The sequence below is a fragment of the Capra hircus genome, chromosome 10 (genome assembly GCF_001704415.2).
Source record: "Capra hircus breed San Clemente chromosome 10, ASM170441v1, whole genome shotgun sequence".
NCBI lineage: Eukaryota > Metazoa > Chordata > Mammalia > Artiodactyla > Bovidae > Capra > Capra hircus.
In genome coordinates, this window is record NC_030817.1 from 26,050,664 (window position 1) to 26,077,981 (window position 27,318).

The 27,318-nt window shown below is 41.9% G+C and overlaps 2 protein-coding genes across 4 annotated transcripts; one reads left to right on the forward strand and one right to left on the reverse strand.

Annotated features, from left to right (window-relative positions):
- Window positions 2,740-6,229, forward strand: GPX2 (glutathione peroxidase 2). The gene is made up of 2 exons (XM_005685982.3): window positions 2,740-3,089; window positions 5,558-6,229. Exons 1-2 carry the CDS (start codon window positions 2,868-2,870, stop codon window positions 5,906-5,908), a joined length of 573 nt encoding a protein of 190 aa, XP_005686039.2. The 5' UTR covers window positions 2,740-2,867; the 3' UTR covers window positions 5,909-6,229.
- Window positions 9,238-27,044, reverse strand: CHURC1 (churchill domain containing 1). 3 transcript variants are annotated; one of them, XM_005685981.3, is made up of 4 exons: window positions 26,901-27,044; window positions 19,221-19,356; window positions 17,163-17,233; window positions 9,238-11,726 (listed from the first exon to the last, which is right to left on the reverse strand). In XM_005685981.3, exons 1-4 carry the CDS (start codon window positions 27,018-27,020, stop codon window positions 11,634-11,636), a joined length of 420 nt encoding a protein of 139 aa, XP_005686038.1. In that variant the 5' UTR covers window positions 27,021-27,044; the 3' UTR covers window positions 9,238-11,633. The 3 variants fall into 3 exon arrangements, with proteins under 3 accessions (XP_005686038.1, XP_005686037.1, XP_013822695.1); XM_005685980.3 differs by having other exon boundaries at window positions 17,163-17,236; XM_013967241.2 differs by lacking the exon at window positions 17,163-17,233.

Genomic DNA, 27,318 nt, shown 5'->3' on the forward strand with positions numbered 1-27,318 from the left:
GGCTGGGAGTGGGGGGAATGCTGAATATCTAAGAGCCAAGAAGGTTCTCATCTCTTGGAATGGAACAGGTCTTCCTAAAGGCATGAGGCAGTATTAAGTAATCTTTCAGAAGTTCATCTTAGCTCTATGCTTGGATGGGCTTCCCTGATAGCTCAGTTGGTAAAGAATCTGCTTGCAATGCAGGAGACCCTGGTTCAGTTCCTAGGTCGGGAAGATCCCCTGGGAGAAGCAATAGGCTACCCACCCCAGTATTCTTGGGCTTCCCTTGTGGCTCAGCTGGTAAAGAATCCGCCTGCAATGTGGGAGACCTGGGTCCAATCCCTGGGTTGGGAAAATCCCCTGGAGAAGGGAAAGGCTCCCATTCCAGCATTCTGGCCTGGAGAATTCCACGGACTCTATAGTCCATGGGGTCACAAAGAGTCAGGCACGACTGAGCGACTTTCACTTCACTTCACTATGCTTGGATACCCCCAGAGAACGAGACAGTGTGGAGTCTAGGGGCCTGGGGGCTGGAGTTGATGGAAGAGGCAGAGAATGGAAGTGAAGCTAAAACAAGAAGGACGGAGTAAAACAAGGCAGGGCAATGGTAGCCTAAAATTTTAAATCTGTATTTTCCAATTTACAGAGAACTCATAAACCTTTATCTCCTCCATTAGAACAATCACTTCTCTGTGAGATAAGGAAGGTGATTATCCAGGTTCAACGGAAAAGGGAACAGGTGCCTAGGGGCCCCAAGGTACAGCGGCAGAGTCAAGCTGAAAAGGACCAACCTGAACGGAGATCTCTGGAGGGGAAAGCTTGGCATTTCTAGTTAGAAAAAGCTCTAACTACAATTCTCAATTGCAGCCAGAGTTGGGAGCCGCTGACCAGGGCTTTCTGCCTACTAAGGCCAGTGCAGTTTCCAGAACAACAACTGTCCTTGTAGAAAGCTGTGTTAGTGCATGTCCAAAATTACAAGCTTCCGAAAAGTGGGCCAGTTTGAGGGAAAGTTGGAAACAAAGAGCTACCTTAGCAGAGCTTCATCAATTTTATTCAATCATGTAAGGTGAGAGCCCGGGTGACTCAAAGTGTCCTGAAGGAAAGAGATGGCGTGTACCTAAGGAAGACAGAACCCCTACCTCTCATCTCAGGATGTGCGTGGTCTTCCTGGAGAGGGTCCCAGAAGGGCAGTCAGTAAGAGGCTTCTGGAAGCCTGAGAGTACTTGGGGAGTGCCAGGCACGCAGGTGAATCTGGCAAGTTCATGTTAAAGTTCAGCCCACTGTCAGGGCCAAGTTCTGACTCAGCGGCTTCAGGGGGACGTTTATTGGTTTTTCCCAGGAATTCCACCCAGCCTCAGCAGGGAACATACTTCTCTCTGTGTTTCCTGCCGCCTCTTCTAGTGGCAAAAGTTTCCCTCCCCACTTAGGTAATGGAGGCTTGTTTGTGGGGAGCAGCCCGTGGAGATACGTGGGCTTCCCTGTTGCCAAGAACAGCCACAAATAGGCTACAAAACACAGAAAAGCCAGGTGCTGCCTGGAGAGTTGCTCCATCCTCCCAGCAAATCAGATTCTCAAGACCAGCTGCTCCCAAGCCTGGTTTCTTCTTGGTCTTGGAGACGGTTCCCAAGGGACACATACCTGTGAACACACTCTCTAGTAAACAACTGCACTGTTATTGAATTTTCACTCTAAAATCCCCAAACCAGGTAAAGCCTAATTGCCAGCTTTACTGATGGAAAAATCCAGGCATTAAAAAATAAATAAGAACAAAACAAACCCCTGATTTGCTGCATCCGTGGGCGTTTGGAAAGATAAAGTGAAGTTTTAGGCCTTTATAGTTTCTGTGGGCTTCCGGGGCTCTGCTCCCCTGAGAGCCCTTAGCAGGTCCCCAGATGTGTTGAAAAACTGAGTGGCTTAGCTGGGTCTAGAACCACAGCAGCTTTGACTCCATGCACACTTTCTTCTGTGGAGAATGACCAGCACAACCGCCTCTGGAAAGTCTGCAGGACCTGAGCTTTTGTCTGAAAAAAGGTAAACTCCGCCCCGAGTTTACCCACCTGCTCTATGACTCTTCTCTGCTATCCCAGCCACAAGCGACTGCATCCTCCTCACCCTTTGGGAGCGGGGTGAGGGGTATTAGAGGAGATGGCCCAGAGTAGGGGCAAGGGCAGATGTACCCTCTGGGACAAATACCATCATTCACTGAAAGACTTTTCAAGACAAACCTAGCCTCACCTCTTCAGACTGGGTGCAAGCTGAAGCACCGAAAGTCATTATTTTAGAAAATCACACACCATCCTCCCAAGGGTTTCTTTGATTTTATCCTTGTGGAAGGTAATGGCCAAAGAGAGAAATGTGAACAGTAACATGTATATTTCGATGGTAGTCTGAGTCAAGCGGACATGCACCCAATTCCCTTCCTTGTCGTTCAGCCCTCGGCAGACCCTGGCCTCTCAATTGCACAGTTCACAGCTCAGCACTCAGCAGGCATGCAATAAATGTCTGTGCCAAGTGAAAACCACTTGCTGGGGCAAACAGGAGTCAGTCTTGCTTCCCTCCCTCCCTTTTTTCCTCCTCTCCGACCTCTGGGGCTCTGGTTTCCTGCAAGCAGTGAATTATTGATATCTACTCAGAGATAACACATTGGCCCTTCCCAGGTTGCTAGAGGGGTGGGGCAGGGAGGTGGCTTTGTTCAGAGTCTGTAAATAGGAGGAGCAAGTTTCTTGTTCAAACAGCACTTACGGGTAGGTGACTATTTTTGCTAAGTCATCCTGGGGATGTTCAAAGCCCCATTGTGAGATCCTTCCTGGCTCCTCCTTCCTCCCCACCCCTTTAATCGACCCTTAAGTGGGCTCACAAGGCTCTGCCGCTCACTCCGCACGTCCATCATGGCTTACATTGCCAAGTCCTTCTACGACCTCAGTGCTATCAGCCTGGATGGGGAGAAGGTAGATTTCAATACATTCCGAGGCAGGGCAGTGCTGATTGAGAATGTGGCCTCGCTTTGAGGCACAACCACCCGGGACTTCACCCAACTCAACGAGCTGCAGTGCCGCTTCCCCAGGCGCCTGGTGGTTCTTGGCTTCCCTTGCAATCAATTTGGACATCAGGTGAGAGGCCCCTGGAGTTGGACTGCTGAAGCTCTAGGGGACTAAGGAGGGGGGAGAATGGCTGTGTGCTGGAGTGTCTGGAGTTATGGGGTATGTTTTGTTAAGCTAGGTCTGTAGGTACAGGTGAGTACCAGGGGAAAGTCAGTTTGAGTCTGTCTGTGATAGCACACCAAAGATGTGGATTTTCATGGTTTCTTGTCTTCCTACTACACTTACTCCATGAGGGCTGGTACCAGGTCTGGTTTTCTCTCCATTGTGTCCTCGGTGCCTAGGGTATAGAAGACACTCATTAAATATTTGTTGAATGAATGACTGGAGGAAACAGAAGATAAAGAATCAAATTAGGATTGAACTGACTCAGGAGACCATTGTTCTCACTAGACTTGGTTCTGCTATTTAATGGGTCAGTGCCCACTCAATTTTTCTGTTTTGGTTTCCTCGTCCATAAACTAGGGATAATACCACTTGTCTCATATAGGAGGGCTTCCCTGGTGGCTCAGCAGTAAAGAATCTGCCTGCAGTGTAGGAGACAAGGAATCGATCCCTGGGTCGGGAAGACCCCCTGGAAAAGGAAATGGCAACTCATTCCAGCATTCTTGCCTGGGAAATCCCATGGATAGAGGAGCCTGGTGGGCTACAGTCCATGGGGTCAGAAGAGCTGGGAACTAAGGATTATTGCGAGGTTGATAGTGTAAAAGCTACAAAAGTAACTTGGAAAATACAAAGTAATATGAAAAAGCAAGCAAGTTTATTATTTAGATTGAAAGGTTTTGTTTGTTTGTTTGAAACCAGCCAAGTGGAGAGTGAATTTGGGGGAAGGCAAAGGGTTTGTAAAGTGCATGTCTCCTCTGGGTATCATATGCTCCTCAATGTCCCTGATTAATGGGTCAAGTTGTTACACATCTTTAGCCCACACACCTCAAGTTATCTTTTAGGGATTCTTCTATTTTCCCTTAGGATTTTAATAGCACAAGCAGGCAGAATGTCCCTAAGTGAACCCTCCAAGTATAATCCCTTTGGTTCAATTCACAGAGGCCTGAAGGCAAGGAAGAGATTGGCAGAGATACAGGCAGGAAGGCTGAAATGTCATTGGTGTGACAAACCGGAGCCCAAACCATGAGTGCTCTCACTGTACCTTCCCTGTCTCAATTCCTCTTCGAGGCTTGGCCAGGACAAGAGATAGAGAAAAGGCTAAACCTCTTCAGAGGTGCCTCCAGCCATCACTTCAGGCCAGCCAGTTGCTGGAGGGAATTCATAACATAACAGTAGCCAGCCGGCCATGTGCATTAGGAGATAAGACTTTAATAGCCATCAACTCCGGGCTCAAGATGTCATGATGGCCTGGAACTGACTGTACTAATTGGTTCTAGTAGGTCAGAGGCAGGAACTTTTTCCCAGAGGGAGGTATCTGACTCTTAGACTTGGGGGTGGGGGTGGAAAATAAGGGTTTCCATGGGGCTTTGAGGGTTGTCAGGGGAGGAGAATCCTAAGCAGGGATAAGACAGGGCTGGCAGCAGGGAGAGAAGACAGGTAATAGGGCTGAAGCATTCTAGCCGAGGGCAAGGTCTAAGAGGAAGGGACCATAATTACACATGCACACCTTTTGGCCCTCTTGCACTTCCTTCCTTAACTTCCCCTTCCCCTGCCCTATTCCAGAAGCCTAAGCCCTTTATCCTATTTGATTCATGCCTAGTGGCCATGAAGTAATTTCATATACAGTATATTCATTGTTGGTGCTAATCTATTTTATCTTTATATGGCACCTGAAAGCTAGTCTTCCTTGGATGGGGTTTTCCTTCATCAAACTTTCCGCCTACTTGTACTTCAGATCTAGGATGAGGCAAGATGAAAGGAAGAAGCTATAAATCCCATTCTTCTAGACCTCGATTTCACCTTTAGTTTGAGGAGCTGAGTAGGGCAGAGGCCAAGGCTATATTCAGCATTCACAGGTAATTAGAAGAGAGGCACAATCAGGGCAGAAAGAAAGGGAAGGTGGCAGCACGCATGTGAGTGTGTGTGCATGCAGATGTGAGTGTGTGCAGCTTGTGTGTATGTGTGTGTGTGCGTGCAGCTACATAAGTGGAAGAAGGGTTCTAGGCAGTGTGATCTGAGCCTCCTTTCCCTTTTTTTCTACTTCCCTGAGCTGAAGGGTTCCTTGAAGATTCAGACATACCCTAAGAACTGCTCAGGGTGGACTGGAGAGAGAACCAACAGCTCAAAAGCGCTAAATCTTCAGTATAAGAACAGCCAAACTAGGATGTTAGAGAACTTTCAGAAACGACAGCAAAGCATCAGGATGAGAGGGAAAACTCTGATTCAAGAGTAGGGCAAAACGAATGAAGAGACGGAATAGGAAGGGGGAAGATACCTAAAGAATGACTCTGGGGAGTACAGAAGAGTGAAAGGCTTTGTAGATCCTCCATCTTCCCCTTGCCTTTTCCAAGCTCTTTGTCTCTTTGCTCCCCCAGGAGAACTGTCAGAATGAAGAGATCTTGAACAGCCTCAAGTATGTCCGCCCTGGGGGTGGATTCCAGCCCACCTTCACCCTTGTCCAGAAGTGTGATGTGAATGGTCAGAATGAGCATCCTGTCTTCGCCTACCTGAAGGATAAGCTCCCCTACCCTTATGACGACCCGTTTTCCCTCATGACCGATCCCAAGTTCATCATTTGGAGCCCCGTGCGCCGCTCGGATGTGTCCTGGAACTTTGAGAAGTTCCTCATTGGGCCGGAAGGGGAGCCCTTCCGCCGCTACAGCCGCACCTTCCAAACCATTAACATCGAGCCTGACATCAAGCGCCTCCTCAAAGTTGCCATATAGACACTAGCAGGTCTATTTCCTCCTGCCCTGAGTGTCTTTCCTGAGCATCCACTGTGCCCTCAGAAGACTGCTGGGCCCAGGCTTTCCCTTCAGATAGTCCCCTTCACTGAAGAGCCTTGCCTTTCTGGTCTGCCTGTTTCCTTCCCCTCCCTGCAACCTTCTGGTTGGTGATTCAGCCTGAGGCTCCAAGGCGTGGGTGGGCTCTGTGTCTTCACAGAATGATGGCACCGTCCTAAATCTGTATGGGCAGTGTCTGAGAAGAGTGAAGGCCTGGAGCCAGCCTGTGGGCTGAGTCCAATAAAGGGTGGGTGTGGAAACGGCCAGGCTCTGCGTGTCTTCTTCCCTGACCAAGTGGGGAGGGCTGGTGGGGCTGCAGGCAGAACTGAGGGTGGGCAGCACACGAAAGCTGAGGAGAGGGAGCCTCTGATCAAGGGGAGGTCCCAATTCCTGTCCGGAAAGCAAGCTCTGGTCAAGGTCTACAGTGGCAGGTGGAGTTTCGGGAAATGTGAATTGTCTTATTCCTTTACGACTCTTCTTCCGGACTGGGGAAAGAAAGTGATAATGAGAAGAAAGGGGAGGTGGCAGAAGCACTGGGAAGGTGGTCAGAGGATTCCGGTCAGGAAGACGTTAGTTTCTCTGTGGGTACTGGGCTGACTAAATGTTATCTGCATCTTGAGAAGGTGAATTTGGTCCACTTACTGACAGCAAGGGTGTGGAGGGTACAGTTACCAGGAACACAAAGAGCTCTTTGCCCATCTCCTGATCACCTTGTGGAGCAATGTTTGTTTTGGATCCATTGTTATATGGACTCGTCCTCCTTTCTAAAGTTTGCGTTCCACCCTTGTCGTTCTCACACGCCCCCACATTCACAAAAGGGACAGGTTTAGGCGTGAACAGTTGGTTTCACTTCCTTTCCTGCGAGGGTAGGGAAGGGAGAGAGCCTCCCTTCAGTCAGCCTGTTTATAACCCGCTGACATGATAGCTGCTCTCTGTGAGGACTGAGTTCTGCCGAACGGCTTGGAAGGATGGTGCCCTAGACTCCTCACCTAGTGCAGGCATTCTCAGAAGCACCACTGAGGCCAGGTCTGTCATACTCCAGAAAAGACGAGTCACCGCCCCCTCCACTTTGTCCCACAAACCTCTTCCTGGAAACCTCATTTTGCCTTTCCTTCTTCGATCACTATATGGAATATTTTACTTCTCAGGGACAGTTCTCCCAGCTGGACACATCAGTTTGAGAACCCCACGTGGAGGGGAAAATGCTTTTTCTAGGATGTTCCCCATAACTGTTTTCCAAGCACTCACATCATCTGAAAAATAAGTGTGGGATAGAGGTTAAGGATCCCCACTGTCTGACCTTCTACTAAAGCTGTCATCCACGGTGCTTTATTTCAAAACGGTAACCTGAGTGGTACAGTGGGAATCCCCTGGCATGTTTCTGAAGGCCTCCTGCTAAATTAAGGTCGCCCTTAACTTGACTCTTGAGAACTCAAGCCTTTTAAGATTTCTACTGTCAGAGCCAACAGCTAGGGTACGGGTTCTATTTTTTTCATAGGGGGCAAGATTAAGCACTGATTCTAGAGTAAAAACTGCTTCCCTGCAGAAGTAAAATGGGGCTTCCTGTGGAATGCCGGCATGATTTGTTCATCATCTTCACAGTGCCACTGCCTGCTGTGATGTCCAACAGCAGAGCCAGCTCTCCTGGGCGCAGACACTACGCCATAGGTAACTGGGGATCTCATATGCCAGAACAATGTCTTGGGTCTTCCCCAGGAGGCTCAAGTTGAGAGAATTATTTAGAGAGTCCCAAAGGAATGTGAATTACACTCTAAGTGACTTTGCAGAGAGAGTCAGAATGGGCCATGATGCTAGAAGAGGGCTCCTCATTTGGGCAGGGAAATGTTGTTTGCTTCAGAAATGAGGAATTATTTCCTTTCCTTTATTCCTCATCTTGTTTGTCCCCTTTACATCCTCAGAAGTATCCGTTTATGGTCATAAACAGCCATGGCAAACCTTAATATAATCACCCACTTTCCTAGATCAACATGATGTTTTAATCAAATTTCCCCACGGGCACTCAGGAAGCAAGAAGTCATAAACAGGCTTTTCCAGAAGTGCTGAGATAATGCTACTTTATAGAGGAGGGACAGAGAGAATCATTCCCCCAGGGCTCTTAAAAAAAATACAGTTTAGAATAAGTGATTTTAGGGGCCCAGATACATACACTGAAACTGATGGTTATTTCCATGACTGTGTTCCCGTAACTAAATCTCCTCAGTTTAAGATGAAGAAAGTCCAAGCCAAACGTTTACAGGTGATTTCAAATAATCACCATCACAACCGTCATCCAAATTCCAATATACCATACCCCCACACTGCGCTAAGTACTTTCTATACCCTAGGTTATTTAATCCTCATACTGATCCTGAGGAATATTTATCTCTATTTAAAGACTAGGTTATTGAGAAAGAAACTTCATGGACAAAGGTCTAGTTGAGGGGCAGGGTTGAAAGGTAAACCCAGGTCAGTCTACAAAGCTTCTACAATTAACCATGCCACAACAGTGCTTTCTTCTATCTCAGAGTTCCTGCATTAAGGCCCCTGACAGCTGCCTGTACACAGCACTGGATGACCTAATGATGCTCTCACTCAACATTATATCATGATTTTAAAACTCTGTGAAGGAGGCATGATTGTGTCTACTTTTCCCCTGAAGATATCAAGGTACAGAGAGAATGACTTGCCCAATGTCCCACAATGAGCAGGTGGCAGAGCGAATTTCAAACCCAGGTCTCTTGATTTCCCTTCTGCCCAACCACAGCATATCTCACAATGGAGACTTGTACTATAGTCAAGAAACATACATTTTAAAACTGACAGCCTCAAATTCAGTCAAGTTTAACTTAGCTTTGCTTGCAAAATAGAAGAATGAAACCGAAAAGGATTGTTGCATTGAAATAAAGAACAGTGAATGTATACTTCTCAGTGATGACTTACAAGCTAACAAGCCATATCTGGCTCTGTCTAGACTATATCACGTCAATTAATTAGTATTTGGAGAACTCAAGACCATTTGAGTAAGATACAGCAAATTAAAACTACAGCAAACATTCTGAGCTTTGAGTTTCAAGAGCCTCACCAGGTCGACCCCAACCTGTACATCATGAAGCAGGGAGAGAAAGAATGAAATGCCAGCACCAGTTCATGCTTCCCACTACACTCCCACTACGGTCCTTTCTTCCCCTTCTTACATCTCAGAGAAGGAAATAAGACAAATGCTTTTGCCTGGTTCCCCTTTACTTAACAGAGAAATATAGAAGAAGTAGAACTGCGTTTAAGAGGTCTTTATTCTATTAGATCCACAAAAAAATGCTCTAAGATATATAAGGAAGATCGCCAAACACAGTACAATGCTGGTTTAATAACAATGAAATATGTAAGTAGGATCTTACATTTAAATTTTTTGTAATATATTGTCCCAAAACAGATAATTATAGAGATGAGGATATCAGGAAGGGCATATAAATTCATACTCTTGAACTCCAAAAGACTTAAGTTGGAAGTAATAGCAAACTCCAAGAAGGGGCAATTCAAAAACTGTAATGGGCTTAGTGCTGCTATTTAAAGTAATGAAACATTTTCTCTGCTTTCTGGATTCAATTCACCAAATGATTTCCTCAGCAGGTCAGATATAGATTTGCAGAAAGTGGAAAACATTTTCCAGGAATAAAACAACTGATCCCTAAGAACAGCTGCGTTTTCTGAATAATAAATCTTAGCCTGACATGCCTAAATTCCTCAGTGCTGTCACTGATATTCTCGACCTCTTCCTAACCTTGCCAGACTCTCACACTTCATGTGTACTGAACACTATGACTGTGAGAGCACCACTGTACTACGTGACCTGGACTCAGCTGCTTAACTTCTTTTTGCCTTAGTTTATCTGGCTCTAAAACTGGGGTAACAATAGTACCTACCCTCATGGAATGGTTAATGAGGATGAAACAAGTGCTTAAAATGGCCTTGGCACATAGTAAGTATTCAGTAAACCTCGGCTATCATCATTATTCCTGTTATATAACAAAGCTTTCCTCTGAAAGTTGGAAACAACTTGGCTCACTCCGTTCAGAGGGTCTGAGATATGGACAAGAAACAATTCTGCTTTAATGCCTGACCCTTAAGTTTTGATTTCAGAATGAGAACTAACTAAAACAATCTCATCCTATCTAGTACTTTATATGCCTTCCAAAGAATTTTACATTTACATGATTTTCGGATCTTCTAACAATACCATGAAGGAAGTATAATATCAACTTATACTACACCAATTCTATAGAAAGGGGACAATAAAGTCTAGTATGACGCTTTAATGGTTATACTGCTACCAAATGGCAGAGGCCTAAATGCCAGGTTTTATGACACCCAAGCCAGTGTTCTTTCAACTATGCAAGGTAAGATCTGTTTGGAGCAACTGAACCATTCTACTTTATTAACTAAAGTCTGTTCTTTATTCAGATTTCCCTAGTTTAACCAAATGTCCTTTTTCTGGTGCAGGATCTCATTCAGGATACCAGATTACATTTAATAGTCAGGTGTCTTTAGGCTCTTTTTGGCTGTGAGAGCTCCTCAGATTTCCTTTCTTTGATGACCTTGACAGTTTTGAGGAGTACTGGTCAGGTATTTTCCTCAATTGGGATTTCTCTCTCAACTGGGATTTGTCTGAAGTTTTTCTCATGATTAGACTGAAGTTTTGGGTTTTGGGGAGGAAGACGTCAAAGGTAACATGTCATTCTTATCACATATCAAGGGTAGTGCTATCAACATGGCTTATCATCAGTGATGTTAATCTTGATCACCAGGCTAATATCTGTCAGATCTCTCATTGAAATAAAAGTTAAAATTACTTTTCCCCCTTTCCATACTCTACTCTTTGGAAGGAAGTCATGCAAACCCATAGTTAAGGAGTTAGGAGTATCTACATACATTATGTGAAATTTTCCTATGTGGGGGATTTAACTATTCTCTCCAATATATGTATTTATTCAGTCATTCACGTAGGGACTCATGAATATTTATTTTATAGTTTGGGTTATAATCTGATACTACTTTATTTTGCTGCTCAGATTGTTCCAGCCTTGGTCACTGGGAGGTTCTTTGGGGGGTTCTTCTGTCCCTTTGACATACTCCCAATCATTGTGATTTCCCTTCAAGCTCTTCCTTTTTTTGTGGCTCAAGATACTCCAAGCTCATCTTGTATATTTACTGCCCCAGTCCTAGACTCAGTCACTTCTCCAAGGAGTCCTAGATTCCTTTTGTTGGAACCAAGATCTGGGCACTAGATGTGCTTTCCATCCTAGTTATTTTTCAGCCACATAACAGCTAACAAAGATGCCTCATTCTGGCTGCACTGATATGCACTGGGAACTTTAGCAGAAGAGCTCAGCAATTTCCTAAATTACTTTTTTTGTGGGGGCAGTGGGGCCTGCACTATACAGCTTGTGGGGTCTTAGTTTCCCAGCCAGGGACTGAACCCTGGCCACAGCAGTGAAAGTGCCAAGTCCTAAAAACTGGACTGCCAGGGAACTCTTTTTCTTTCAAAGAACAGGTGAGTCTAAGCGGCAAAAAATAATATGCAAATAATTTCCATTATAAGCTAAGCAAATCATCGGGCTTGCTGTATTGTAAACCAACACAACAGTGTTATTACAGAACTGCAGAAGGATCCTTAGAATAACAGAGTCATTTGTCGGGGGTCATCCGGGAGAATGCTGATAGTATCTTCGGCTTTACCACATAACAGACACAGCATGGTATATTCCTGGAACAAGAGAAAGTGCACAATTACCTTGAGGAACCAGCAGAAACAGCCTTCATAACTTTCTCTGGTAAACCTGTCCTCTGTAAATTGTCATGGATATACTATCTGTACACTACATCAATTTCTTCAACTTTCTTCCTGTAAGTGAAGTCTTAGGTTTAGTCTGTGTATCCCACAACATTTTCTTTATATAAATTGAATACATGCTGATACTCTATGCTGTATTTACTATGTATACAAGAATGTCATCTTGGAAAGGCATGGCTATTTCCTGGATTTAGAAAACACATATCCTGGGCTTACTTAGTGCTGCCATTTAAAGTAATGAAACAATTTGAGTGTGCGCCCCTGAGGACAAATTTCTGGTCTTAGAGCCGTTCCTTTCTAAATTATTCAACACTAATATGCAACAGAAACGATTTTTAAAACAACAAAAAAGGGGAAAACATTTCCAAACCCAAAAGGCTTTTATAACTCCAGAAAAAATAAACAATTATGTTAAATCCACTAGTATCTCATGTCTCATATTTAGATAGCTAGTTTTCTAGAATTTGATCTTTCTAAGGAGTTTTATGCTTCCTGGACTTAACAAATGTCCAGACTGGCGACAGAAGGTATTTTGTTTAAAGCAAAACTCCTTAGGGCAAAGTTCTGTTTTTATAGCTGTTCCTTTCTAGAATTTGTAATATGGTCATAAACTATAGAAACATATTTCTTTCAAATCTTTTACTCCAAAACCTTTTATCTTCTTTAGGAAAACAAGCATCTATACTAAATCTATTAGTATTTCCACACCTGACATTGAGATTGCTGGCTGCCTGGAAATTGATCAGTCAAGGCAGTTTGAGTTTCATGGGTCTGAACAGTCACTAGACAGGGTCACAGAGGTAAACAGTGACTACAGTACAAAGACTCAGAACCAGCAACTGCTACCATTTCTTGCTAGAGAGTTCAGCAGGAGGATTTAGTTATAGTAGAAGAAAGACTGTTTCTTAAAAGACCACATTTAATTTTAAAGTCTATTCCACTCACACAGTAGAAATAGAGGCTAGAGCTCAGCAAACAAATAAGAGTCTCATGAATCCAAAAATAGTTAAAATCCACTCTCTCCAAGGTTTTTCAAATTCTGCTTTCACTCACTAGACATTACTAGTAGAATGTCAACCTCTCACTGGAAAAGAAGAAAATAATAATAAAGCCAATATGGGAAAATATGTGAAGCTAGACAGCTATTTGAATTTTCTACCAACCTACCCAATGACAAGTTTTCATTAAGTGCCTAAAGGCTCTGTAATATGCCAGGTACACTGGCAGACATGGGAAAAGGCAAGAACAAGGTCTGACCTTGCAAAATTTACAGTGCAACTTGACAGAAAGAAAAAACCTAACATATGGTATAATCTGGAAAAACTGTTACATCAGTAAGACTGATTATACCTATAATCTTTAATTTATAGGCAGTCTGGAATCCAAATTTCATTGCAGGTCAATTATTTGGAATGCAGTAGCAGTTTCCCACAGAAGTAACATTACACAAAGCAGTTAGGTTCCCAGGGAAATCCAGAGAGTCTTTTAAATTTATACTGTACAAGTCCTATAGAATCTAACCACACAGAGAAGTGTTTCTGTGGGAAAATATGCCTAGAATTCTCACTTGGGATGCCAGGAACATATCTTCTCGTGCTGCCAAGAATATGGGATCAGGACACTTTTCACCCAAACTGGCCAAGTTAGGAGAATCAGAATTCCCCCTAGTCATTCACAGAGATCTTCAAAGATTCCACCTGGGCAAAGCCTGTGGGGAGTGATCTGGAAGAAATGCTGGGATGGGTGGAATCCCCTTTGGGCAAGATCAGATCCTGTGTTTTACGTTGAGGGTCCCATAGGCCTCTTCCCTCTATTACTACCTGCTAATTCTGACCCTCAGTCCTCTCCTTCCCTGGTCCACAGACAAAGAAAAAGCCGGCTCAGTTTCCTTCTTCTTTACAAAGGTAAATATATAGCCCTTTTAATGGATTTTAGGGTGATATAAAAAATACAGGATGCCTGTAATCACATACAACTTATTTTCCATTTAAACTGTACATATGTTTCTACTTTCCCCTCGACACTTGCCATCAGAAAATCTTATTTTAACAACATTGTTTGTTAAAAATGAATCTGTTTAAAAACAGAATCTTTATCTTTTAGAGCTTCATACTGAAATATTTACAGAAGTAGTAAATGTTGAGATTTGCTTCCAAATAGTCCTGAGAGGTACAAATAAGGCAAACTGAGGCTGAGAACTGAAGACTACTATGCTATTCTGCCTTCTTCTCTTTTGCACACCCCGTGGCATGCAGAACTTCCCTGACCAGGGAGTGTCCCTGAGGCCCCTGCAGTGGAAGCACGCAGTCTTAACCACGGGACCTCTGTAAGTCCTCGTCTGCCTACTTCTGATTTAAATTTCTCATAAGACATTTCAAACAAAGCAAAATATTACCAACGCTGGGAATCCCACCCTGAACCTGAACTACTATTGGAATAAGATGGGGGCTGGAGTGGGGTGAGGCTGAGGAAAGTAAGTCACAGCAGCTGAGAATGAGGACTCCTTGGGATCATCAGGCTGAGATGGAACTAACCAATTGGCTAGTCACGAGTTGGGGGCTGCAATAGATACAAGAAGAGTTCGAAAAAGGGCTGGATTACTAAGAAGCAGAAGGAGACACAATTTAAGTACAGCTTAAAAGAGGTAAGATTTAGTTAGCATGAACATAGTGAAAGGGACAAGTTAAGTAAAGGAAACAGCACGAATAAATCCAGTGATACGGAACTGGGCAAGTACATCGCATAAGGAGTAGCAGAGGAGTGGCAGGATGGTGTGTTTCCAGAAGATTAATTTGAGGGCATGACTACAGTGTGGAGACTGCTGCAGTATTTTAGGTTTGAGCGGTATGGTCCCTCACATGAAGCGTGACAGTGGAGCCAAACAAAAGAGAAACAAAGGGCGAAAGGAGGGCAGAGGGAACGTTAGGGTTAGAGGAGATCCGGGACATGCCCTGTAGGTTTCATCAGAGACTGAGTATATGTGTGCTCAGCATCTGAGAGAGTAAAGAGAAGGTTCCTAGACCAGAGACCAAAGCTCAGGAGAAAAGATGTTAGGGAGAAATAGGAAAGGAAACCACAGAGAAAGCAAGGGAACTGTCAAAATGATTTTAAAAGGAAGAAAAAAAGTCTAGCACTATGGACCCCAGAAGATAAAATGCTCCAAAAAGACAATGGTTAAAAAAACCAGATCCAGAAAGATGTTAAGAGAGATGAGAAGGTAAGGTCATAGGATTTGGCTACATTATAGGGAATCTATGAGAGAATAATTTCAGTAAAGTGAAAATGAAATTTGAAAGTAAAGTGAAATTTGAAATTTGAAAGTAAAGTGAAAACCAATTTTTAGATTGTTACGAGGAGCAAAGGGAAATAAGGAAAATAGGGTAAAGAGCTATTCAAGTAAAGAAGCAAAAGGAAGGAGAGAGATGATCAGAGGATGAATCAAAGTAGTAGCTGAGTGAAACAAAAGGATTCTAATTTACTTTTAACAAACAGAGAAGAACTACATATATTTAATGTAAAAATGCTTTAAATCTCACCGAGAAAAAGCTAGGAGAGAAGGTAGCATGAAGTTCCTGAGGAAATGCATTGTGGGGATAACAGAGAGGAGGAAATAAAAATTTCTACAACAGGAGGGAAGGAGGAGAGACTAAAGCTGGGACAATGCTATGAATGGTGTGCAAAAGGAGAGCAGTGAGAAATGAGAGAAAGGGAGGCTGCCAACCCAGGGAGAACCTTGGGATGGGAAGCTTGGACAGTATACTGGAGCCAAAGACAGTTATTCTAGAAAAGCCAAAGAGGTAGTCTGAAAGCATCATTTTAAGACAAATATGCTGATAGCAAAATAAAGAACACGGGGCTGGCAGGGAGTGGATGCTGGGAAAGAGAGGACTGGAGGTAGAGTCCAGTCTAAGAGTTTATTCCCAAGAGAATTCCACACTATCTAGGCATTGTGACTATAGCCATCTTCCTTTCCCTTCTTCCTACCCCAAAGAACTTCTGGGACAGCTTTGAAAATGGCTGTGCTCAGTCATAAAGGAAAATCTGCTAGGCTCTGGTCTCGTGGTGGTGACACACTATGGCTCAATGAGGGCATAAACAGGCAATCTCACAATTCACTTAGGGACTCTAAAAACCTCACAGGAGCTTCAGGAACTGCTGAAAAATAGCTATAAGCACACCCGTCCTCCCATGAATGGAGAGAGATGCTCCTTTAAGTCCTTGACATGTTCACTCCCCTATGTGGCCACTACTCATTCACTGAGATCTTGATTTTGCCCAAAGAGACACCTATCATATAAGAATCTTTGAGGCATAATTTTTGGATGCTGGGGAGATGTGGTCAGGATGTTATTTAGATGGACCACAAGATATCAGACCAGATTCTGAAAGGTGACTAAGTGCCTTCTTCCACACTGAAGTAAAAATGAAAGTGGTTCTCCTGTACTATTTTATAAGATTCTACTGTAGAAGATTTTTTTCCCTAATCATAGTAGTACCAAAAGAAAAAATTCCCTTGACAGTGAAAAGCTCTTACCTGACGTTTATATCCTATGAACATGTAGTTCACAGGAAATAAGTAACTCAATCTGAAGCCTTGAAAGCGGAAGCAGTGAGGGACGGACATGGATGAGTGTGTCCTTGGGCTTTCCAGTTTGTCCTTGGCTCTCCCCTACTGTCCAGCTTTTCTTCCTCACTGTTAGATCTGTGAATCTTCAGCAAATGCAGGCCTATACCAGCCTGTAGGATTTTGTAGAATTCTTCACATGCTCTCACAGTTGTATAAGGACTAATCTTTTAATAGATCCCTATTCTCTACCCTTACAGTGATTCAGCTTCTCTCCTCCAACCATGATACACCTATCGTGTTATTTAACTTAGCAAATAATATTCAAATATCCTATCAAAATTGAAACCACAGAGTTGCTGACTACAGTCCTACAACAGAAACAGAGATAATCTCACTATTACAATTACCATGCTCTACAGAATGGTGGCAGTGGGCAGATCAACACTTAAAGCCAACAACTGTGCAATCAAATAACTGGGTAGAGAAAAAAGAGGCACAATGATAACCTTATAAGAAGCCATAAGGTGCTATTCTTTATAAGCAAAAATGACAGGACAGCGATATCATCTGTAAGGCATGCATTTTGCTTTGTGACTCTCGTGAAGACAGGTTTGAACAGATCCACCCACACCTAAAGTATCTGTCTCAACTTACACAAGTGGAAGAGAGGGACGGTCTCCTCTAACATCTGCAAGCACTTCATTTATGAAGATTATACCTAAATTTGTCAAGTGTACTCTTATCCCCCTTCCCCTCAATCACACCCACATATATACATTTACCTGAAATTCATCCATGATACTGAATGTATACTCATGCCTGGCTATTACGTGATGACAATTCTTACAAAGATCTGCTGAAACAGAGAGAGACTTAAATAATTAAATCTTAGATGGTGTCTGAAGACAGTAAAATTTCTATTCTTAGCATGGTATTGCTTTAAAAGAATCTTAACTCTGTCAAATTTAACACAAAGGAAACCCATTGTAATGTCCCTCTTGATAAAAAAAATACAGACCCTATTACACAGCAACACTATATAATTAAGGGCCTGAACTCAGAGACTTAATGTGCAATTCCCACTGGAAGCTAAGGTAAGCAATTAACAGATATGTGTATTTTTTAAACTAGCTGGACCTACCTAATTATACAGGAGCTTTTATTCTCAGGAATGATAGAAACTGTGCTACTACCCAAACATAAACAAAAAGTTAACACAAGACATTAAAGTGAATTTAGCAGTAACAAGACTCTAGTAAAAACAATATTGTAATAACTATGATATATTGAGTGCTTATTATGTGCCAGATACTGTTTTAAACACTTTTAATCTTCTCAAAAACCCAACAAGGTAGATACTGTTCTTATCACCTTTGTGAAGTGAAGTGAAGTCGTTCACTCATGTCTGACTCTTTGCGACCCCATGGACTATACATGGAATTCTCCAGGCTAGAATACTGAAGTGGGTGGCCATTCCCTTTTCCAGGGGATCTTCCCAACCCAGGGATCAGGTCTCCCACATTGCAGGCAGATTCCCTACCAGCTGAGCCACCAGGGAAGCCCTTTGTAAGGATAAGTAAAAAAACGCACACTGTGTGTCAATAACTAGGAAGACCACGCCAAGTTAGGAAGTGTTGGAACCAGAATTCAAACCCAAGCTTTCTCACTCCAGAGCCTTTGCTTTTGACCACTATCCTCTAAGTGTTTTATTTTAGAAAAATCAAAATTAAATATGCTAAAAGAAAGAAGAGTCTTCTAATATAGCACATTTTTCTATTTTCTGACTCTATTCTAAAGGCTTAGTGTCTTTTTATACCCGTCTTTAAAAATATCATTATTTACACATTTATTTCATATAGTCAGAACATACCAAAAAATCAGGAGACAATCAAAAAGGAAATATGACTAGTTAAAACAGCTGCCACAATATTTCAGCACTAAAGTCTGTTGCTGCTGCTAAGTCGCTTCAGTCGTGTCTGACTCTGTGCGACCCCATAGATGGCAGTTCACCAGGCTCCCCCGTCCCTGGGATTCTCCAGGCAAGAACACTAGAGTGGGTTGCCATTTCCTTCTCCACGGCATGAAAGTGAAAAGTGAAAGTGAAATCGCTCAGTTATGTCCGACTCTTCGAGACCCCATAGACTGCAGCCCACCAGGCTCCTCCATCTATGGGATACTCCAGACAAGAGTACTGGAGTGGGGAGCCATTGCCTTCTCTGCACTAAAGTCTACATGTTCGTAAATTTACTCAGAGATTCTTAGTGCCAACCTCAGAACTGATTTTTTATTATACATAGTTATTTATTTCATTTCCCAGTATCAAGGATGAGGAACAGCGCATGAAGATGGCCCCATCCTTACAGCAGCAAAAGAAACGATAGGCTGACAGTAACAAAAGAGACAAAAGCTATAAAAGCAGAAATAAGACTTAAAAAAACAGTTTCTCAGAGCCATTTAGTATAAGGACAAACAGCCCTAAACACTTAAGAGCTGCTGAAGCACATCACTGCATTATACTATAATAGAAGGTGAAAATTCACATGGATGACCCTAAGTTTAAAAAAAAGTCCCTATATCTTATTTCAGAAGACATAGTCTTTAAAGATAAACAAAAGAAAACTGGTGCCTAAATCATAAGCTTCAGCTATCTGCAAGTCATTTATGTGGAATATATGATGTTGCTAGATACATGAGATGTTACCTATATTCTCCTCTTTAAAAACTAGTGATTACGTGTTGCAATATGGTAGTAATATAGACCTCATAATACTTTGCACAACCTAGTTCCCAAAAGATGACATCTGCTAACAGACTTGGATGTTAAAAAAAAGTCTACTTACGATCATAGGTAACTATTTCTTCTCCGTCTTCCTCTTTCAAAGATTTGTTTGTGATCAGCATAAAATCTCGCTTACTGCACACTGCACAGCCTGTAAAGTTCAGCAAGAAAGATCCATTTTCCAGGCAGATGTTACCCTAAAATAAGAAAAATAGGGATTTAATTTTCTTTTGAGGGGGGAGATTTAATTTTCTTATATTTCAAAATCCTTGGAGAAAATGATTAATAGACTTAAAGTCTCTAGAGGCAAAAAACATGACCACAATTTACTTGCTTGAAGTTTATGCCAAGTAATTTTTGAAATTACTAGCTTTCCTCTAGAAGTATTATTCATAGTAAATAAACCTGAGGCAGTGTTAAGGCTGCAAGTCTCTGAAGTCTGCAACTGTGAGAGAAGACTAAATGCAATTAGGAAACAACTTAATGAAGTTTTAATATAACACATGAAAAGGAAAAGTTAGAAAATCTAATAGCCAACACCACTAAATGAGGTATCATAAAACTAGAATGAAAATTTAATCAAAATGGAAACTCTGAGCTAATAATAAAAATGATCTTATGCAATGTGATACTCAGTTGACTGTTGAAAAAGCATTTTCTCAAGCCTTAAAAATATCAGAAAATAAATACAGATAAATAAACTTTCAGCTCTTATAGATACCAGTCCTTAGGATATGCGTGATTCAAGCAAAGAAGGGAATTTCTGCAATTCATCAGATTGACACCATGACATTTAAAAGAGAAAGAAACTGTAACTAAGAAACTAAATAACATATGTTCCTGGCTCAAGTGAGGCCTTTGCTAAGGCCTTACTAGTAATTGTTCAGAACTTAATTCATAAGCAACCTAATTAACTTTATTTATTTATACTGAAGTATAGTTGATTTAACAATGTTGTGTTAGCTCCAGGTGTACAGCAAAGTGATTCAGTTATACATACACATGTATCTATTCTTTTTCAAGTTCTTTTCCTAGTTACATGATTGTTGTTGCTGTTCAGTTGCTAAGTCATGTCAACATGACAACAGCACGCCAGGCTTCCCCTTTCTTCACAATCTCCCGGAGTTTGCTCAAACTCATGACCATTAAGTCAGTAATGCTGTTCAACCATCTCATCCTCTGTTGCCCACTTCTCCTCCTGCCCTCAATCTTTCCCAGCATCAGGGTCTTTTCCAATGAGTTGGCTCTATCAGGTGGCCAAAGTATTGGACCTTTAGCTTCAGTATCAGTCCTTCCAATGAATATGCAGGGTTGATTTCCTTTAGGATTGACTGGTTTGATCTCCTTGCTGTCCAAGGGACTCTCAAGAGTTTTTTCCAGCACAGTTCAAAAGCATCAATTCTTTAGTGCTCAGCCTTCTTTTACAATCCAACTCTCACATCCATACATGACTACTGGAAAAACCCAGTTTTAACTATACGGACCTTTGTTGGCAACATAAGGTGTCTGCTTTTTAATATGCTGTCTGGGTTTGTCATAGCTTTTCTTCCAAGGAGCAAGCATCTTTTAATTTCGTGGCTGCAGTCACTGTCCACAGTAATTTTGGAGTCGAAGAAAATAAAATCTACCTCTGTTTCCACTTTTTCCCCAACTATTTGCCATGAAGTAACAGGACCAGATGCCATGATCTTAGGTTTTTTAAGGTTGAGTTTTAAGCCAGTTTTTTCACTCTCTTCTTTCACCTCCATCAAGAGGCTCTTTAGTTCCTCTTCGCCTTCCACCAGCAGAGTGGTATCATGTGCATACATGAGGTTGTTGATATTTCTCCTGGTGACCTTGATTCCAGCTTGTGATTCACCCAGCCTGGCATTTCACATGATGTACTCTGCATAAAAATTAAATAAGCAGGGTGACAATATACAGCCTTGACGCACTAGTTTCCCAATTATGAACTAGTCCACTGCTCCATGTCCGGTTCTAACTATTGCTTCTTGACCATACAGGTTTCTCAGGAGGCAGGTAAAGTGGTCTGGTATTCCCATCTCTTTATGAATTTTCCACAGTCTGTTGTGATCTACAGTCAAAGGCTTTAGTGTAATCAATGAAATAGATGTTTTGAAATAGATGTTTTTCAATGAAACAGATGTTTAGTGTAGTCAATGAAATAGAAATTCCTTCGCTTTTTCTACAATCCAACAAAAGTAGGCAATTTGATCTCTGGTTCCTCTGCCTTTTCTAAACCCAGCTTATATATCTGGAAGTTCTTGGTTTATGTACTGTTGAAGTCTAGCTTGAAGGATTTTGAGCATTACCTTGCTAGCATGTGAAATGAGGGCAACTCTATGGTAGTTTGAACATTCTTTGGCATTGCCTTTCTGAGGCTGGAATAAAAACTGACCTTTTCCAGTCTTGTGGCCATTGTTGAGTTTTCCAAATTTTCTGGCATATTGAGTGCAGCACTTTAACAGCATTATCTTTTAGGATTTTAAATAGCTTAGCTAGAATTTAATAAACTTTGACAAAAAGCCTGTTGAGGTCTGAACTGTTACTGCCTTGAATCCAGAAAGGTTGACTGTCAAAGACTCCAAGAAATTAAGGAATTTTTAAAAAACTCTTAAAAGAATAAACATCTAAATACCATGTTCAAATAAATTATTAACAGAACTCTGAGCAGAAGTGCATACATAAACACAGGCACTTAATACAATATGGTCTAACCTCTGTAATCTGACCATATAAGCAGGGCAAATGTAAACTCTAAATACTGAAGGAAGAGAAAAGATACCTATGTACATGTTGTGAGGTAAGGAAATAAATTCTTGAAATGGGAAAATGCAAGTAAAGTACCTAAGAAACTGATGGGGCTTTCTCTAAGGGCCCTGGTCATTTGAAAGTGAGGGTAACCTTCATCAGTGAGGCATGATTATTTTATTAGATAAAGCAAGATTATTAATGTCCAAATTTGGGAAAGAAAATTAAAGAATACAGTATTCAGAGAAGCGTTTGAGGTTTTCACAGCAGGAGGAAATAAAAGAATAAAATCTAAATCAACTCCGCAGTAATAATAGTAAGCTATAACAGTTTCAAGAAGATAGGAAAAAAGTCAAAAGTTAACAATCTTTAGAAAGTGTGATTCAGCCAAATCCTGATTGAAGATCTGTAAAGGTATACAAATCCATAGGAAAAAATGGTTAAATACTATGATGATTAGTATGAAAGTATATTATGATAAAATCTTACAAATTTGAGAAATCTGCAAAAATATTGACAAGGATTGGGCCAGTTTGTTTCTTTCAAAAAACTATTATTTCAGATAGTATAACTTATCAGTGTATACGTTTTGACAGGGAGTACTTAAAAATGGAAAATATAGTTTTTAAAGAACCAAATTTTAATTTTGCTGATTTCCTCTATTTTCTCTCTATTTCATTCATTGCCACTCTAATCTGTATCATTTCTAATGTTTGCTTTGGGTTCAGTCTGCTCTCACTTTTTCACTGTCTTAAAGTGGAAAGTTAAGTTACTGACTACAGATTGTTTTTAAAATATTTATTTATTTGGTTGCTCCAAGTCTTAGTTGTGGCATATAGAATCTAGTCCCCTGACCATGGTTCAAACCCGACACCCCTGCACTGGGAACGATGAGTCTTAGCCGCTGGACCACCAGGACAGTCCCCTGCGTTTGTTTGTTTGTTGTTTTTTTTTTTAATAGACATTTTAAAATGCAGACCATCATTTTAAAGCATCCATTTCCATACAACTATTTTACAAATTATGTATCAGACTCAGCATTTAATCAAATATGGTTTGATGCTGAACAACAATTTGGGCTTCCCAGGTGGTGCAGTGGTAAAGAATCTGCCTGCCAACACAGGAGTCGTGGAAAATTCCCTGGAGTAAGCTATGGCAACCCACACCAGTATTCTTGCCCGGAGAAACCCATGGGCAGAGGCACCTAGCAGGCTATACTCCATAGGGTCACAAGGAGGCAGGCATGACTGAGCAAAATGCACACGCACACAGCAATGAGTACATGAACTTTCACAGCTTAATTTTACAGTAAAGTATATAAAACAATTTCTATTTTAAACATGTAACCAATTTACACTGATTACTTCCCTCTGATTAGTCTAAATTTATGCTCCATTTCTGTATGGCTTGGACTTCCCTGGTGGCTCAGACAGTAAAGCGTCTGCCTACAATGTGGGAGACCCGGGTTCGATCCCTGGGTCAGGAAGATCCCCTGGAGGAGGAAATGGCAATCCACTCCACAACTATTGCCTGGAAAATCCCATGGACAGAGGAGCCTGGTAGGCTACAGTCCATGGGGTCGCAAAGAGTCGGACACGACTGAGCTATTTCACTTCTGTATGGCTGCTACATTACTAAGAATGTTAAAGCTGAAACTTGAACTATATGAAGTATAGGTTTCATTTCTAGTTTGATATAGAAATGTTTTATTACAATTTTGCGCCTAATCAGTTATTTTGGAAAATGCAGTAGAGTTCTAGTTCTAACTGGTTTGCTAAATGCTTTTCTAAATGAAAAAAGTAATCTGGTTCATAGATGAGTAAAAAAAGTTGTTCAAAAAATTAGTATGGTTCATTTCCAATTCGATTCAAGTCTGACTTCAAGTTCTTGGTGTAACATTACAAACAAGAGGGCCAGAGCTCTGTAAGAAATCTAGGCTGTGAAAAACATTCACCACCAAAGTCCAGACATTTAAGGAAACCAAGTAAAATGAAAGTCCCTCAGTTGCGTCCGACTCTTTGCGACCCCATGGACTATACAGTCCATGGAATTCTCCAGGCCAGAATACTGGAGGGGATCTTCCCAAACCAGGAATCGAACCCAGGTCTCCTGCATTGCAAGCAGATTCTTTACCAGTTGAGCCACAAGGAAAGCCCAAAGATAAACAATTAAATATTTATTACCTACTCATTCTGCATTTAGACCTACCCAACATGTTAACCCATTATTTTTCCCTACCAAATTTTTGGAATAAGTGGACTATACTTGCTACCACCACCTTAGTACCTTTTCCTTTGCTAGGTTCAAGCAGAGTGGCTTCTGCTCTTACTGTCCTTAAAAATATCTCATGACTTCAAAAAATCCCAGAGTTGGAGGGATCCCTGAGACTTCAAGATATCATTTAGTCTCTACTGAATGAAAGGAAGAGTTCAATTTCTCTAAGGTTATCCATTCCATTAAAAAAAAAATCTGTTAGAAAGTTCTTTATTCTGATTTAAAGCCTATAGCCCCCTAACAACCATCCACGAATTATTTCTGAATCTGCCTTCTGGGATTTCAAATAAAAGTCCAATTCTTCCTCATGACAGTTTTTAATCACTTTAGAACAGAATAAAAATCAGAGAAAACTGCTTCAGGCACTTTCCTGGTTTTCCAATCACCTCAAAGCTTTACTTTTATTTTCTTCTTCCTATACTTTTATTTTCACTTTCTAAATTCATTTAATCCTTGAAGCTCAGTTCTTGATAGTCGTTGATTCTCTACATTCTTTTCCTAAGTGAACAAATTCTTTCTGACTCCTTTATTTGGTTGACTCATCTGTTTGAATCTCTTACCCAAACTGTCTTCCTATATTTTTAGCCTATTTCTGGAGTGTTACAGTTTCAACCTCAGATGAAACATGATTTAAAAAAAAAAAGCAATCTGATCATTTGTTCACCCAATTTTGTTTCTCCTTCCCATATGGCTCAAACTTCTGTAACACTTCCAAACTTCCCAGCTGCCTAGATAGAGAACTCTTGAGATTATGAATGCTCTTCCCTTCTTCCCTCCTACATTAAACGGGTTTAGTCCTGTTAATTCTTTCTTTGATATGACGTCTTCATCATCCCATGCCTATACTACAGCTGCCATTTGGTTTCCCCAAATGCTCTGTAGGGCTGTCCTTCTACATTTCCCCCCATCCCATCATCTCAACATACAACCATACGATCCACTTGCCTATATCGCAGGTTTCAGAGTCATTTCCTTGTTCTTTTTTTTTTTTTTTTTTGGATGGCTGCCCAAAGCCTAAAGTGTGTAGTCTAAACTTCAATATAATTTTTGTCTTCTGATGAGCTCAACTCTTAAAAATCCAACCATATATATATATATATAGTTTTTTTTTTTCCCCAGGCCTCACCTTGGCATATGAGATTTTAGTTCCCGAACCAGGGATTGAACCTGTTTCCCCTGCAGTGGAAGTGGAGGCAGGGAATTCCCCAATTTAATATCTTATATTATCCACAACAAACATCTTCCTCATGGTGCTTATAATGTGCAGTTCTCAGTACTGGATTCACAACAATCTCTTTAAACTTAAAAAAAAAAAGTATGAAATAGACCATAATACAGAAAAGTATGTGAAATGTAAAGGCATAAGGCCTCTACCTATTAAGTGTCTGTAGGACCGCAGTTGTGATAACCAAAAATATCTCCCGCTATTGTCCAATGTCCCACAGGAGGCAAAACTGCTCCCAGTTGAGAGCCACTGCTTCATTCACTCATGGCGTTCCATTCTATGACCACACATTTTTCCAGCCTGGCAACCCACTCCAGTATTCTTGCCTGGAGAATCCCATGGACAGAGGAGCCTGGCAGGCTCCTCTGGGAAGAGCAGTCCATGGGGTCGCAAGAGTCGGACACGACTTAGCGGCTAAACCACCACCACCACAAACAATGTTGTTATGAACATTCTTATACCAGTCTCCAGGAACATGCATTTATTTCTCTAGAAACAGAACTGCCAGGTCATTCAGGATACATCTTTTAACTTTTTTTTTAATAATGCTAGACCTTTACTTTCAGAGGTTATACGATATGAGTGTTCATGATGTATTATAAAACCCTCCCAAAAGACTAAGTATTACTCAAATTATTAAAGAGACAGAAGCAGCCTATATGAGAATCCTTGTTATTTCCCCCAGCCTTCAGTTCTTCCTTTCCTTTTCCATCCTAGTCACAACTATCCTTTAAGTCTCAAATGAACTCCACCTTTCTTTGAGGAGAACACCACTATTTCCTATTGCTCTCCCCTTTCTCTACACCTGAATAGCATTTAGGTACTAGCCATTTTTTGCTAGCGAAGTGACCCTGTAAACGTACGCTCTTCGACGGCTCTCAACTAAACACGCATACAAATGTTCAGTCAATATACGTTGAACGAAATGAGAGTAAACAAGCTTCGCAATTTCCTGAGCTTGAAAGGAACAGAGATTTAAAAGAAAGTTAACAGCAAGGAAACCAGAATTCCAGTCTTGCCTTTCGTACTAACTAGAATGTGAACTTTTGGCAAGAGACTTCCCGCCTCCAGGCATTAATTTCATCAGCAAAACTGGGTTAGAACAGATGACTTCAGAGGTCCCTTCTAGCGCTCGAATTCGGGAGGAGCACTGAATGTCATCAAATCAAGCTTGAGGATAAGACCAGGGTAGGGGTGGGGGCTTCCTCTGTTCTCGGCTGGGTTGGTGGCGGTGGTAGGGGTTTTTTTTTTCCTCCCCTGGAGCTCAAGAGAAATTAAACGACGGCTGCTCCCAGTCTCCAGGGTGGGGATCTGCAGGAAACGACGGCTGAAGACCGTCCCCACTGTCAGGCGCCTAAAAACAGCTACCGGGTCACTGGATGGGGTGGAGCGGCTGAGTCCGCCCCACGCCAGACCTCCCAGGGGTACGAGAAGCCTCAGGGGCGGCCATGGGCCAAGGGAGCGGGCAGTTTTCGGCGCCCACTCGCTCACCCGGTTGGGATATTCCTTCTCCACACAGTCCACACACATCGCGACACAGTTAACAGCGAAGATCCTTCGGTGCTTCCGGGAAGACGAAACCTCGCGAGAGTTCAAAGAAGGTCGCCGCATGCGCCCAAAATACTAGATCCTGGAGTATTTGATCTCAGGAACCAATTCCAAGTCTCCGCCCCTTAGCAACGGTTGTTAGGGCAGGGTCTGGTCTCTCAGACAACAAGAACTGAGAGCCAAGAGGACTTAGGAAACCTTCCTTATAGAGCGGAAGAGACCATGGACCTTGTGGCGGGAAGGGGAAAGGGATCTTGCACCTCGCAAAATTCTAATAGGTGCCTTCCTGAGGCTAGGCTGACAGAAAGGCAAGTCACAAAACTCACGAGAGGGAATTCTTTCTCACTTCCTCGACTTACTC